This window comes from Tamandua tetradactyla, chromosome 8 (assembly GCF_023851605.1).
Source record: "Tamandua tetradactyla isolate mTamTet1 chromosome 8, mTamTet1.pri, whole genome shotgun sequence".
NCBI lineage: Eukaryota > Metazoa > Chordata > Mammalia > Pilosa > Myrmecophagidae > Tamandua > Tamandua tetradactyla.
This window is the reverse complement of record NC_135334.1, coordinates 109,868,288-109,882,136: the sequence shown is the minus strand read 5'-3', so window position 1 is coordinate 109,882,136 and position 13,849 is coordinate 109,868,288. Positions and strand designations below refer to the sequence as shown.

Here is a 13,849-nt window from a genome sequence, read left to right as displayed (position 1 = left end):
TTTCGGTTACATAGATGTATACACTGGTCTAAACTTCATCAAATGGTTTACTTAAGATCTGTGCATTTCATTGTATATAAATTTTACCTAAAAACATTATAAACAAATATTAAACTCTGCTCAATGATATGCATGCTGAAGTCTTTAGGGTTGAGATCTACTGATGTCTGCAACTTACTTTGATGCATCAGAAAAATAAAATGGTGCTACACCAATATTCATAGCTGGATTATTCACAAAAGCCAAAAGGAGGAAGCAACCCAGGTGTCCATCAGCAGATGAGTGGATGAACAAAAGGTGGTATTTAGACACAATGGAATATTATTCATCCATAAAAAGGAATGAAGTTCTAATATATGCTGCAACATGGCTGAACCTTGAAGACATCATGTTGAGTGAAATAAGGCAGACATAAAAGGACAAATATTGAACGATTTCATGTATATGAAATACCTAGAATAAGCAAATACATAGAGACAAAAAGAGTACAGGTTACCAGAGGCTGAGGAGCTATTTCTTAATGAACACATAATTTCAATTTGGGGTGATGGAAAAGTTTTGGTAATGGATGGTGGTGTTGATGACATCATATTTTGAGTATAATTGACATCACTGAGTTGTATATACGAGAGTGGTTAAAACGGGAAATTTGGGGTGGTACATATGCTACCACAATACAAATTTTTAAAAATGATGGAAGAAGGGTGGATAGAGGAACAGTGAAAATATAATAAAATGTTAATTGTGGAATCTAGGTGGTGGGTACATGGGTTTAGAAAAATGTAAAATAACAACCACCACAAAAAAGATGGTAGGAAAAATTCAAAAACCCCCAATGTGTGATGGATGCATCTCCCCAAGGATCACTAGTCAGGAAGCCTGGAAAACACTTCAGTCCATAGAAAAGACCAAGAGGTTCTTAGAACTGGAATAAAGAAAGTAACTAAGCAATTTTCTATGGTAAGAAACAGTTATCACACAGGAGTGGGGCCTGCAGAAAATCTAGATAAAGAGAATCAAAGGGCAAAATCTTGTCCAAGTCAAGAGAATGTGCTCTCCCTGGAAGGCGTGAGTAATCTGCTAGGATGGCGGGTCCATCCTGGTCGACAAGAAGGCCGCAGTGGGAAGTTTCCACTTGGTGATACTGTCAGTTAATATCACCGAAGTTCTTCTCTTCTCTCCCACTCTCCTCATCCAGACTTAGGGCTTTAAATACCATCTATGCCTTGGTGATGCTCATTTATATATCTCCAGCCAGGATTTCCACCCTGAATTCCAGACTCCTATATCCAACTACTTACTCAAATCTCCAACTGGATACTTACAGGATCTTAAACTTCAAGTGCCTAGAATCCAACTCTCAAATTCGCCCCCCCCCCAAACTGTTCTGCCTGCAGTATTTTCCACTCCAATAAACCCCTTCCTTCCAGTTGCTCAGACTAGTAAGCTTGATGTCAGTGCTGACCTTTTTCTTATACTCTTACCCAATATCTAAGTCATCCACAAATTCTGCCACATCCACCTTCAACGTATATCCAGAATCTACTCACTTCTCAGTACCTGCAATGCCACTGTGGTCCAAGCCACCAACATCTCTCACCTGAATTACTGCAGTGACCTCCTTCCTTGCTCTTATACTCTGTAGTCTATTCTCAACACACCCAGACGGATCCTTTAAATAGAACTCTGATCACAACACTGCTCTGCTCAAAACCCTCTAGAGCAAGAGCCAATGTCCTTACAAATTCCAGAAGACCCTAAGTGATCTGCCCTCCCAACCATCCCCATTCTCCCTCTGATATCATATCCTACTGCTCTTCCTTTCACTCACTCGTTCCAGCTCTACTGATCCCCCTGCTGTTCTTCAAACATGCTGGACATGCTCTCATCTCAGGGCCTTTGCACCGGGCTGTGGCCTTCACCTATGACTCTCTTTCTCCTGGTTCCCTTCCTTCAGGTCTCTGTACAAATGTCATCATATCTGTGAGTCCTGCCCTGTGCTCTGTATATAAAATACCCCCTGCCCCTGGCACTGGGTATCCCCCTCACCCTTCTTAAATATTCTCTAAAGCAGAGTTTCTCAAACTTTAGTGTGCACACCAACCACCGGGGGATCTTGTTCAAATGCAGACTCTGATTCCCATGGGCTTGGAGTGGGGCCTGAGCCGCTGCCTTTCTAACAGCTCCCAGGTGATGCCATGGCAGCAGCCCCCAGAAACACATTTGAATGGCAAAGCTCTAAAGCACTTACCACCATGTGACCCAACGCCTAAGTATTTGCTCATTATCTGTGCCCCCTCCACAGAAATGCATACTCCAAGGAGGCAGGGAGTTTTTGTCTCTTGTTCACTGCTGTATCTCCAACACCTAGAACAGGGCCTTACACATAGTTAACTCTTAATCAAAAGCTGAATGAATGCATAAATGAATTACCATTATCCCTGTTGCTAGTTGGCTCCCCACACAGGCTTTTTATTTTTTATAGAAATAAATATTGACCAGCTAAAAGGAGAAGTCCCATCCCCTTCATAGTTCTATTTCATACTTTAAATATTCTGTCAATCTATTATAAGTCTGGTTAGCATGAGTTGGTCCTCCCAATCCCTTCAAACTCTGGGTTCTAGACCTGTAAAGTTGAGGGCTGGACTCTGGAATATAAAGATCCCACTGGAGGATGATACATGATGAGGACCTGCTGGAGGAGACAACTGCCCCTGACTGCAACTGGCATTTGTTACTTAAGATTTTTCTCTCTGGTGGTACTTGAGTTTGGCATACTATTAGTACAGAAGAACTTCTTTTCTACAATTTTATCAATTAGTGATTAATCACATTATTAACTTCTGAAAGCAGCTTATTAAATAATGTGCTTCTGTTGACATTAAACACTTAATTGCTGCTGTTCTCAGAAATTCAGTATGTATATGTGCTTTATGCCATTAACATTTTTTAAAACTTTGAGTTTCTGTGGAAGGTATCAATTTGCCTCTTTTCGCCTGTGCTATTTTATCTCGATGGAGAAAAATGTACAGTATCAGAACATAATTTCCTGAATACATTTATTTTTCATTAGCAAAAAGGAAATATTTACATATGTTCAGATTTTACTCAGCTTTATTGTTTTGCAGGATGCATTTCTTCTTGGTGCAGTATATAAAACCCTTCATCTCTATTCAAATGGGGAGAGAACAGATTTATCTTATGCACACTAATAAACTTATTTAATGGTCAAAATGACAGTCAGATGAAGACAACTGAAGTCATCCAAGCCCAATATATTCATTGGCATATGATCTAAAAGTACAGTCATGTACTGTGGTAGGAAGATTATTTAATTTGCAAGAATTTCAGTAGAAGACTAGGAAAAGGAGCCAGCTCATGTGGTGCCTATTATGTGTTAGGTGTTAGGACAGGCCTTTTGCCCGTGAGCTGTTCTTATCCCCAGTTTGCATGACAAAATGAGCCCCAGAGATGTCAGATACTTTAAAAGTTATTTCTCTGAAATATATAGTTTAAATTGATATGCATGGAAGTGCACATGTGTGCACACACATGTATTTGTCCGAAGGAATGAAGTATATAAGTCCAAGTAAACTAAACTCAAAAAATTATTCCCAAGTGGAGCAAATGTTGAAAAGAGGAGGAATTCAAAGATGCTTCTAGCTCATTCTTCTGGCTGTCACCTACGTCTCAAACATAGAATTTATAACTTGGTGAGTTGTTGCAGGGAAGGGTCTAGCCCAGTGCCCAGCAGCTGGTGCGTGCCCAGTCCACGGCTTCTCCTGACGGGAACCCACTCATGGCGTCCTACCCCACCAGGGGTGCCAACTTAAGTCCTTACAAGGGCACAGCCATGAGGCCCTGGGGATCTTGGCCCCTCATCTGCACCTCAGCCCTCCAGGCTATCACTCTCCTCCCTGGTGCCCACCTTGCTGGTCTTAAACCCTCCAGGCACCCTCTGCCTCAGGCCCTTGCCCATCCTCTCCATTGAACCTTGTTCCCAGACACACCTGCTCAGGGACTGCTCCCTCCCACCCTTCCTTCTTCAGATGGTCACTCAAAGGTTATTCCCTCAGTGAGTCTCACTCTCCCTGGTCTCCCTACAATTTAAAAGCACAATTATTGTCTCCTGGAAATCCCCAGGCTTTCTCTGCTTAATTGTGCTCTAGACCCCTACTCCAGTGTGCAGAAAAGTGTACAGAGTATGTACTTGAAAAATATGTCTTGAAGGAATGAATGAGTATGAGTTCCCTAGGCCAAAGTGTGAGATGATCTCTCTCTCTTAGAGTGACATTTCTTTAAAGGTAAATGTCTGATGGCCATGTAAGGTAAACCACCTCCTGTTCCAGTCTGCTTCTCCATGGAGAGATGTTCCCCTACTCCAGCTGTGGGTGAACTGCTCGGCAGGTCCTCTCGCACCAGTCCCCACAAATGAGCAGATGAAAATCTGCATACAAAATGCTGCTACTCCTTAATGAATCAAATTCTGCACCATCATCCAGATGGTCAAGTGGGCATTGCATACTCCGCTCTTGACTCTAGAACTTCTGCTTAGAAGGCATCGGAACCCACACAGTGTCAACACTCTCCTTTTACAGGGAAAGGCATTTGTTCAACGCTATGACTACTCAAAGTCCTAACCTCAGATTAATACTGTAGGCTGATTTACAAAAAGTGGAACGCATCCTCTAATTATGCTCCCAAACTCTTCCACTGCTTCACATCAACGTCCATCAGCAAAGCCCCCTTAGCCTCAACCTCCTCTCCAGACACTCCATTCAACTCTTGCTCTAAATGAAACTGGCTCTCCTTTTGTGCCCCCTTCCCAAGTACTACACAGCCTGGAGGTAGAAGTGAGGAGGTCATGAAACTGAGGGGCAAAGCAGTGGATGATTATGACAAGAGAAATGATGGAGAGGAAAAAACAATTAGCCCGATATAAAAATCTTCAAAGAACTTTGGGAGTCACCTGGGGATTCAGAGATACCTGCAGCAAGGATGATCACGTACCTTAGAGGATCTGGGATTTTCAAAGACTAGGAGAAATGGTCTGGGCACAGCAGTGAAGAACGGGAACTGCCAATACTACTGCATTGCTCTAATCAGTTTGTTCCTTCATTTTTAGAGTGTATTATCACACCTTTCCTGCATGCCCCACTGTTCAAATTCTCCCATATACAACCTCAAACTCAGCTGCCAACCTCCCTTCATTGTGTTTCAAGAAAGCAGAAAATATCAGAAGAAAACTTCCTTAGGCTTCCATGACCAAGTTTACCACTTGACCAGCACCCACAACCCTGAGCTCTGCTTTCCCTCCTGTTACAAAGGATGACCTGAGTCTGACCCCTCATTTGCTCAAGGACTTCACTCCTACAATTCTCACCTCTCTCTTCTGCATTGCCAATTTCTCCCTGTCTATTACAGTAGCCCCATCAATAGTCAAACATACTCCAATATCTCCCATTGCCCCCTTCAGCAACTGCCCCATTAATCTTGCTTTTGCTGTCATTATTTCCCACTTCATGTCCTCCTCAGTTCACTCAGTCAAGTGGTCACCACCACCTCTTCCCTGGAACCTCTCTTGCCACGGTCACTAATAACGTCTAACTCACCAAATCCATTGAATCTCTGTCTGTTTCTTATGGGCCTCTCACAAATAGAACTTGACACAGTAGCTCACCCTCCTCCAGGAGATTCACTTTCTTCACTTGCTTACAGGACCCCACCTTCTCCTGAGGGTCCTCTCATCTCCTTGGCTGCTCCTTCTTAGTGTTCTTTGTTGACCTGAGCTCCTTCCACACGTGGATTCCCCAGGACTCAGTTTTCATCCACTTCTCTCTAGCTATATTCATCTCCTGGTTAATCTTATGTACTTTCTCGGCTATACTTACCACTTATATATTGATGACTCTTAGGTTTATATCTCCTGAGCTCCATGTGTTTGTCTAATAGGCACTGCAAACCCAACATGCCTAAAACTAAACTCTTGGTCTATCTCTTACATTCCCACCCCAGCCTCACTAAACCTCTTTCTCCCATACCTTCCTCATCTTAAAAGATACCATAATCAGTACTCAAAAAAACTTAGGAGACATCCTTGATTCCTCTGACCCGCTAGCCCCCAATCCATTAGATTGCTCTATCTCCAAACATATCTGTCACCTCTGTCTCCAAAACATGTCCTGAATCTATCCACTTCTCCACCTCTCGCCCGTGTACCTGCAATGGATTTTCTCTGTTGTCCTCTACAATCTATTCTCAGCCTGGAGAGAGGGAGAGATAGTTGAAAGCAGAACCCTGGGGAAGCCTCATAAAGAAGATGCAGCAAAAGAGATGAACCAAGTAGTTGATGAGAGATGGGGACAGAGCCCGAAAGGAAGGAGGGGAGAGGCACAAAGGAAGAGCACCTCAGTCAAAGAAGGTCATTCCAAAAATCAAGACTGCAGAGGGCAACCACCATTCCCAGGCAAAGGTGCAGCCCCAAGGATGCGTTGGCCAAGCAGAAGTGAAGGCCAGACAACATGAGGTCTGGGCATCACCCTGGGAGCAAAAGTCACTCCAGATGGAAGCTGGAGGCAAGGAGGTAAGGAATCCATGAGCCAGGTATCAGGTTCTCAAGGAATGTGGACACTAGCTGGGAAACCAAAGGGAGATGACATTCCTTCCACATCTTATATGCCCTGTGCATTGCCAAAATCAACATTTCTATTGCACAATCTCTCACCTTCCAGCCCTTCCTCCCCATGCTTTCTACTCCCCCATTACAGCCCTCATTTGGGCCCCCCAGTGACTGGGCCGCCATAAAGCCTCCTTACTGCCTCCTCCCATCCTGATCCCTCCTGGACAGCACCGAGAGAGTGAATAAGGAGTGGTTCCAAAGCTATACCTCTCCATCCCCATCAGAAATATTCAGCAAATTCCCAAAGCCAGTCATGTTATGTACAAGCTCCTTTCCCTGGCATTCAAGGTTTGAGTCTCCCAATCAATACACCTTTCCAATTCCATTTACTCCTCCACAGGTTTTCTCACTCCAAGTATCTGAGCCCCTTGGTTTTTGAACACACCTGGTACTTTTAACTGCCATTCTTTTGCTAATACTGCCCCCTCTTTCTGCAATACATTCCCTCTGCTGAAATCTGATAATGTCACATAGTTAAGAAGTCAGGTTTAAGTTAGGCAGACCTAGAGTCCTCTCTTGGCTATCTAAGTACTCACTCTGTGATACTGAGCAAACTATTCAACTTTACTGAGCCTTGGCTTCCCTCATCTGTAATTTGGAGTTGAATAAACACTGCCTCAATGTGTACAGAACACAACACAATCTATGTAAAGCAACTAGCATAGTATCTGTCATCAGGGATAGTATTCAAAGAGGTAGCTATTATTTTTAATATCCATTCTCTATTAATTTTTTCCAGATGCCCCTTTAATGCAAACTCTCCCCCCTGGATTCCTGTATCACTTTGCCTTCTTGCAGCACTTTCCTGAAATATACTTCACGGCACCTGCCTAATTTCCCTGCTCACCTTGCTCACTTCTGTATGTCCTTCAGCACTGAGCACAGTTCATGTAAGACTCTATAAATGTTTATTGAAACAAATTGTCCTCAGCTCCTCTGGCATACAAATATAATCTCAGCAATAGTGATTTTCATAGCTATTCATTAGATTACACTGAGGAGGAAGCGTGGGTAGGACACAGGGCAAAGGGTTATCATTACCATTATTCTAGCACGCAAAACATATCCCTTGCTTCAATCGACTGATTGATTTAAGGACCTTGCATGGTCCTTCCATGGGTCCATGGGTTTGGGGAATCCCTTTGATGTGCGGGTAACATTTAAGGGCGGCAATGCAAAGAATGAATTAAAAGACGATGCCCTTACGGTCAGCCTGAAGAAGGACAACGTGATGCAGGGTCAAGGCCATCCTTTGCGAGTCAATGGTGCTGAGGATCTTGGCAGCCGCCGTCCCCAGCAAAGGCTTTCCGTTGTGCAGGGTGTAGTAGGTCAGCTCCGCTGGGTCCTTCGGTCCCGGCACACGCTGCATCTTGACCATCTTTCAGGAAAAGAGAGTCCATGTTTCCAGGGCATCTTACATGGCCCCTGCATCCACCCCTAAGATCAGCAGGCTCTTTCCCGACTACTGAGGCTTTCCCGGCTAAATGGATCAACAATGTGCATTTTAGATGTCAATCTTTGTGCGCCTCTCTATCAGCAAAATCTCAGGAAGTCCTGCTGTAGCTGGGGGTAGGGGTGGGGGTGGGGTGGAGGTGGTTTGGGCATGGAGAAGGAAATAAGGGAATGGTGACATTTCCAGCCTCCAGAGGACTCTGACTGCATTGAAAAGTTGGTCTCCATAGTAAATCAGGACACATTAGATTATCCTCAAAGAAGATTTTTAAATCTCAAGTTCTTGCAATTGCCAAAAAGGGGGGGGAAATAAATGTGCATGCTGCAACTTGAAAGATCTCTGATAAAAGCACTATTTAGGGACCCAAAGTTCTTTTTCTAAAATACCATTTGCTGCTTTTTCCCCCTTTAAAAGTTAAACTTATTGACTTCAGAAAATCTGAAAATCCAAAAAGCATAGGGAAATAAAAGAAAATAAAAATCATATTCTCAATCACACTAAACTGTAATCATTTTGGAGTACTTGCTTCTATTCTTTGTTGTTTCCTAAACAAATCTTTTAAACATTATTTTACAAAATTATTTGTATAATTAATATGATATTGTATATAAAGTATCATATCTTACTATTTTCACTTGCATCATTAAATGGTCTTAACTATAACAAAGGAATACTTGTTAATTTCTAACAGGTGTTCCAGCGCATACCTCATAGACATATTTAACAAATTCTTCATAATTAAATTTAGATTGCTACTAATTTTCCACTTTTTAAATTAAAAACTAATAAACATTATACATGTATAAAATGTAAATTTTATACCTATATAGTGTTCCATTGTATGTGTGCTTTGTAAACTTACTTAACCAACCCTTTATTACTAGACATTTAGATTGTCAACTTTTCACTATTATCATTAACAAGTGATAAGCCTAGTGTTTGCCAAGTATGTGCTACAACCTGTTTCATAGGATATTAAAAAATAGAATATAAGGGCGGGCCATGGTGCCTCAGCAGGCAGAGTTCTCGCCTGCCATGCCGGAGACCTGGGTTCGATTCCCGGTGTCTGCCAGTGTGGGGAAAAAAAAAAAAAGAGAGAGAGGGGAAAAAAAATAGGATGCAAAATTTAAAATCAGGTGAAAGTAAATGATGTGCTATTATATATACAAATGTGGGTGGTAGAAATTATATAGAAAAACTGGGAATGATTTCACTTGTAATTGAGACTCACACTGAACTGTGGTGGGTGAAAGGGCTACAGTCAGAGGATGTTCACAAATGCCTTCTGGGATAGAGTGAGGGTGAGGGTAACAATTACCCTTCCACCTGTGGGTTCTTCTTATTAGCGTTCTTTTCGACATATTTTTAAATACTCTTTTGTACATAGGCTATATATATATATATTTTTTTTTTTTAATTTTAACAGACTTTATTTAATGGTCATATTTTGTTTTGTTTGTTTTAACTGTTTTTTTCTATAGTATAGCATATATACAAAGCAAAGAAATAAAAAAGCAATAGTTTTCAAAGCACTCTTCAACAAGTAGTAACAGCACACATCCCAGAGTTTGTCATGGGCTACCATGTGATCCTCTTATATGTTTCCTTCTAGCTGCTCCAGAATATAGGAGGCTAGAATGCTTAAATATTTTTTATCATCACAATCGACATTTTTTCCTTCTTTTTTTGTGAAAAATAACATATATACAAAAAAGCTATAAATTTCAAAGCAAAGCACCACAATTAGTTGTAGAGCAGATTTCAGAGTTTGACATGGGTTACAATTCCACAATTTTAGGTTTTTACTTGTAGCTGCTCTAAAATACTGGAGACTAAAAGAGATAGCAATTTAATGATTCAACATTCATATTCATTTGTTAAATCCTATCTTCTCTGTGTAACTCCCCCATCACCTTTGATTTTTCCATCCCTCTCTTTAGGGGTGTTTAGGCTATGGCAGTTCTAAATTTTTCATATTGGAAAGGTCTGTTACTAATGTGATTTAGGGAGATGGAACTATCTGATGTTCTGGAGAGTCTGGGCTAGGTATCAGGACTTATCTGGACCAGAGTACCCATCTGGAGGTTGTAGGTTTCTGGAAAGTCACTCTAGTGCCTGGAACTCCTGTGAAATCTTATATATTGCCCTAGGTGTTCTTTAGGATTGGCTGGAATGGTCCTGGTTGGAGGTTGGCAAGGTCTAACTGAAGCTTGCATAACAGCAACCTCTAGAGTAGCCTCTCGACTCTATTTGAATTCTCTATTCCACTGATGTACATCTGCTATATTTAACAAGAAAAAATAGGTGTCACTAAAAAAAAAAAAAATGGGTGTCACTATAACCCCCCCAAAATGGGCAAGAGACTTGACCAGACACTTCATAAAGGAATAGCCAAGAAGCACATAAAATATGCTCAACATCATTAGTCATCAGGGAAATTCAAACTAAAGCTACCACCTTACACCCACAGAAAGGCTAATCCAAGAAGGATTGACAATACCAAGTATTGCTGAGGATGGGATGCAGCTGGATCTCCAGCTAGCAAGAGTGCAAAATGGTACAGCCACTTTGAAAAAAGGTCTGGCAATTTCTTATAGGATGAACATACAACAATCCTATAAATCGGCAATTTCATTCCTATTTTCCCAAGAGAAATGAAAACATATGGTGATAAGAAGACTGGTAGAAGAGTGCTCATAGCAGCTTTATTTGGAATAGCTACCCTGGGAAAAGCCCAGGTGTCACCATCAGAAGCACAGATAAACTGTAGTCCATTTGTGGAAGGGAATATTATTCAGCAGTAAAAAGGAATGTAACTACTGAATTGCACAACATGGATGAATCTCAAAAACACTATACTGAGTCAAAAAAAAAAGCTTTACAGAAAGGAGGAGGTAAATGACTGCATTTACATGACATTCTGGAATAATTCAAAACTAATTTATGGTATATCATATATGTTATCAAATATAAAATTGTAACACAGTAGAATGTTAATTGTAAAAGCTAGGTAGTGAGTATATGGGTGCTCACTACATAATTACTTCAACTTTTCCATTAGTTTGAAAATTTTCATAATAAAATATTAAGGAAAGCAGGGATTAAAAACAAGGGTCTTACTGATGTGCAAATTTGAAAAGCATTATGTTAAAGTCAAGCAGATTTTTTTTTTTTTTTTTTTTTACTGCAGGTCTCTTTCAGAGTTTTTAGTATACAAATATGCTTTGGAAATCTTCAAGAAGGAGCTATGGGGTGTGCCCTTGCCCTAATTGATTTGACCTGAGCCCCTTGGCCTCAGGGTCCCTTTTAGGACTGCTGTCTGGGTGCTCACTAGCAGTGAGGACCACCACCCTTCCCCACTTGTTTTTGGATTCAGCTCTATCTCCTTAAGATGAATTTGTGACCCTCTGAAGGGCTCTTGATAGCTCAATTACCCAATTGCCCATAGGGAAGGCAGGAAGGTCATATTCATTTATTGTGCTTGAAATTGTTCATTTCACAGCATCCTTACCAACACTGAACAGTTCCATTTTACTGATTCTAATTTTGGTAAGTGAAAATAGCATTTTGTGATAGTTGACATTTGTATTGCTTTTATTATAAATGGAGTTAAATATTTTAAATGTTTGTTGATCATATTGTATTTCTTCTTAGAACTCAACTTCTCAAATATACTAACTAGTGAAATCTCTTTCAATTCTAGACATCTAAATCTACATATCCATGGCCCATTTGTTTTTTTGAATATGAAATGTATTTATATATGCTGGATAGTCCAAAGTTTAGAGTAGGTGAAGTTTGATTACAACTGGAGATCTTAACAAAAAGTTGCATATTTCTTAAACTACTAAATGATGACCTAAACTACAGAAAAGTAGGAAAACTAGTCCTATACAACTAACACCCATATCTCCACTACCTGGATTCAATCTCTCTCTCTTTTACTACTCCATTTAAACATACTTAGAGCTATCATATTTCTGACATCTGAATGTCAAAGTGCACCAATAGGCATCTCTTATATAACATACAAATACATTTTTATGCCTAGCAAAATTAATAATACCCCAAACAAAAATATCCTGTATTGGGCAGGCAACGGTGGCTCAGCGGCAGAGTTCTCGCCTGCCATGTCATGGCCCATTTTTTAAAAATTATCTAGGCCCCGAAGAAAGATCTCTGGGTAGGATGATGTAGACTATGTAGAATGGATTCCATTTCAGAAATCTGGGCATGTTCTTCCTTTTCCTAGTGGGCAAGGAGGTGGGGAGAGTTTAGAACAACCAGGATGAAGGTGAATGAGCTCTCAAATATCTAATAACATCACTCAATTTCGATTTAATATCGAATTATTTCTACCAAGATTTCTCCGAGGGTTATGCTTGAAGGAGATTTCTAGCTATTGTAAACTAGGGATTTGCAGAACTAAACCCCCGCCTGCTTCACAGACTTTCCAGAAAGCTACAGGGGCCAAATACACTGAGCACTTAGAAGAAAGGAGGGAAAGAATGTCTCACTGTGCCTGATTAGACATGCAGAACATGTTAGACTGCTTAGGTTTCCAAATAGCACCAGGATTGTGCAGTGGCTCCTTTCCCTCCCTCAGCTGAGCAAATTCCATTTCACACTCATCTGAGTGCCAGAGATGCCCTTTCTGTCACTGGGACAATCACAGGGGTCATGGGGAATGTATAGAGGGAAAACCACAAATCTGGCATGAGAAATTAACCATTGGTTTACTTTGTGATAAGGCCATCACAGAGACTTTTAGAACCAAAGCAACTTCCAGTAGGATGAGGGACCACATGGTACTTTAAAATAGTGTGATACTATGCAAGTGTGTTTGGGTTAAGTGACAGCCCAGGGGTGGTCCCCTAGCTCCAGGGGCAGCCACCAGGAGAGCCACAGGAGAGCTTTGCTCATTCATTAGCATAGCAAAGGTTAGAAATGAGTTCTTACAGGTGAAATTAGTGGTATTCAAGTTAGGTGGGTTGGCTAGAATATTCTAGAGACACTCTCACCTTTGAATGATGAGGATGAAGATTCTAGGGAGGCTTGGAGCCTCTACTCTGGAGGGTAGCTATGGTCTTGGTTGGGTTCTCTCAGAAGCAGCCCTTGAGAAGAGCTGAGAGCTTACTGTTTATTGGGAGATACAGGGAACTGACAGGAGGTTGAAGAGGTGATTCAAGGACGGGAATGGAGCAAACAAGGGGGCAGCATTTTTTCTTCTTTTAAAAAATATTTATATAATTTTTGGAAACAATGCTTAAATAGATTCCATTTCTGTGTCTGACATTGAAGGTGTCTCCATTAATCCAAAGGGTATGACATCTGCTAACCTATGAAAAACTATGACACAGATGCTTCTAAGTACAAAACGCATAGTAAAGAATAAGATGTAAAAGAACTATACTGTTGTAATAAGTCAAAAAAGTTGTAACATCACAGACTTAAATCCAGCAACTTCATACACATTCTCTAAGACTCCAGAAATAGTTAATGGGACTTTCAGAGAGCCCATGGACATAAATGTCACAACAAGTGGGTTGACCGGCTCCCAAGATGATCAAGAACCATTCATTCCTTATTGTCACGTATCCTACAGCCTTATTGGCTTGTATTCTTCAAGATGCCTTCTAGAAATTCCTGGAGCTCTCAGAGCACCATTTTAAAGGGGTGTCTTAGTTTCCTTGTTGTTAAAGCAAATACCATGCATT

General features: G+C 41.0%; 1 protein-coding gene across 1 annotated transcript in view; it reads right to left on the bottom strand.

The window, feature by feature from the left end:
• Positions 1-13,849, bottom strand: part of KIAA1549L (KIAA1549 like) — a 320,630-nt gene that overhangs the window by 94,441 nt on the left and 212,340 nt on the right. The window contains exon 11 of the mRNA XM_077114789.1: positions 7,886-8,057. Within this exon, the coding sequence (XP_076970904.1) occupies positions 7,886-8,057 (172 nt within the window). The remainder of the gene's footprint in view (positions 1-7,885; positions 8,058-13,849) is intronic.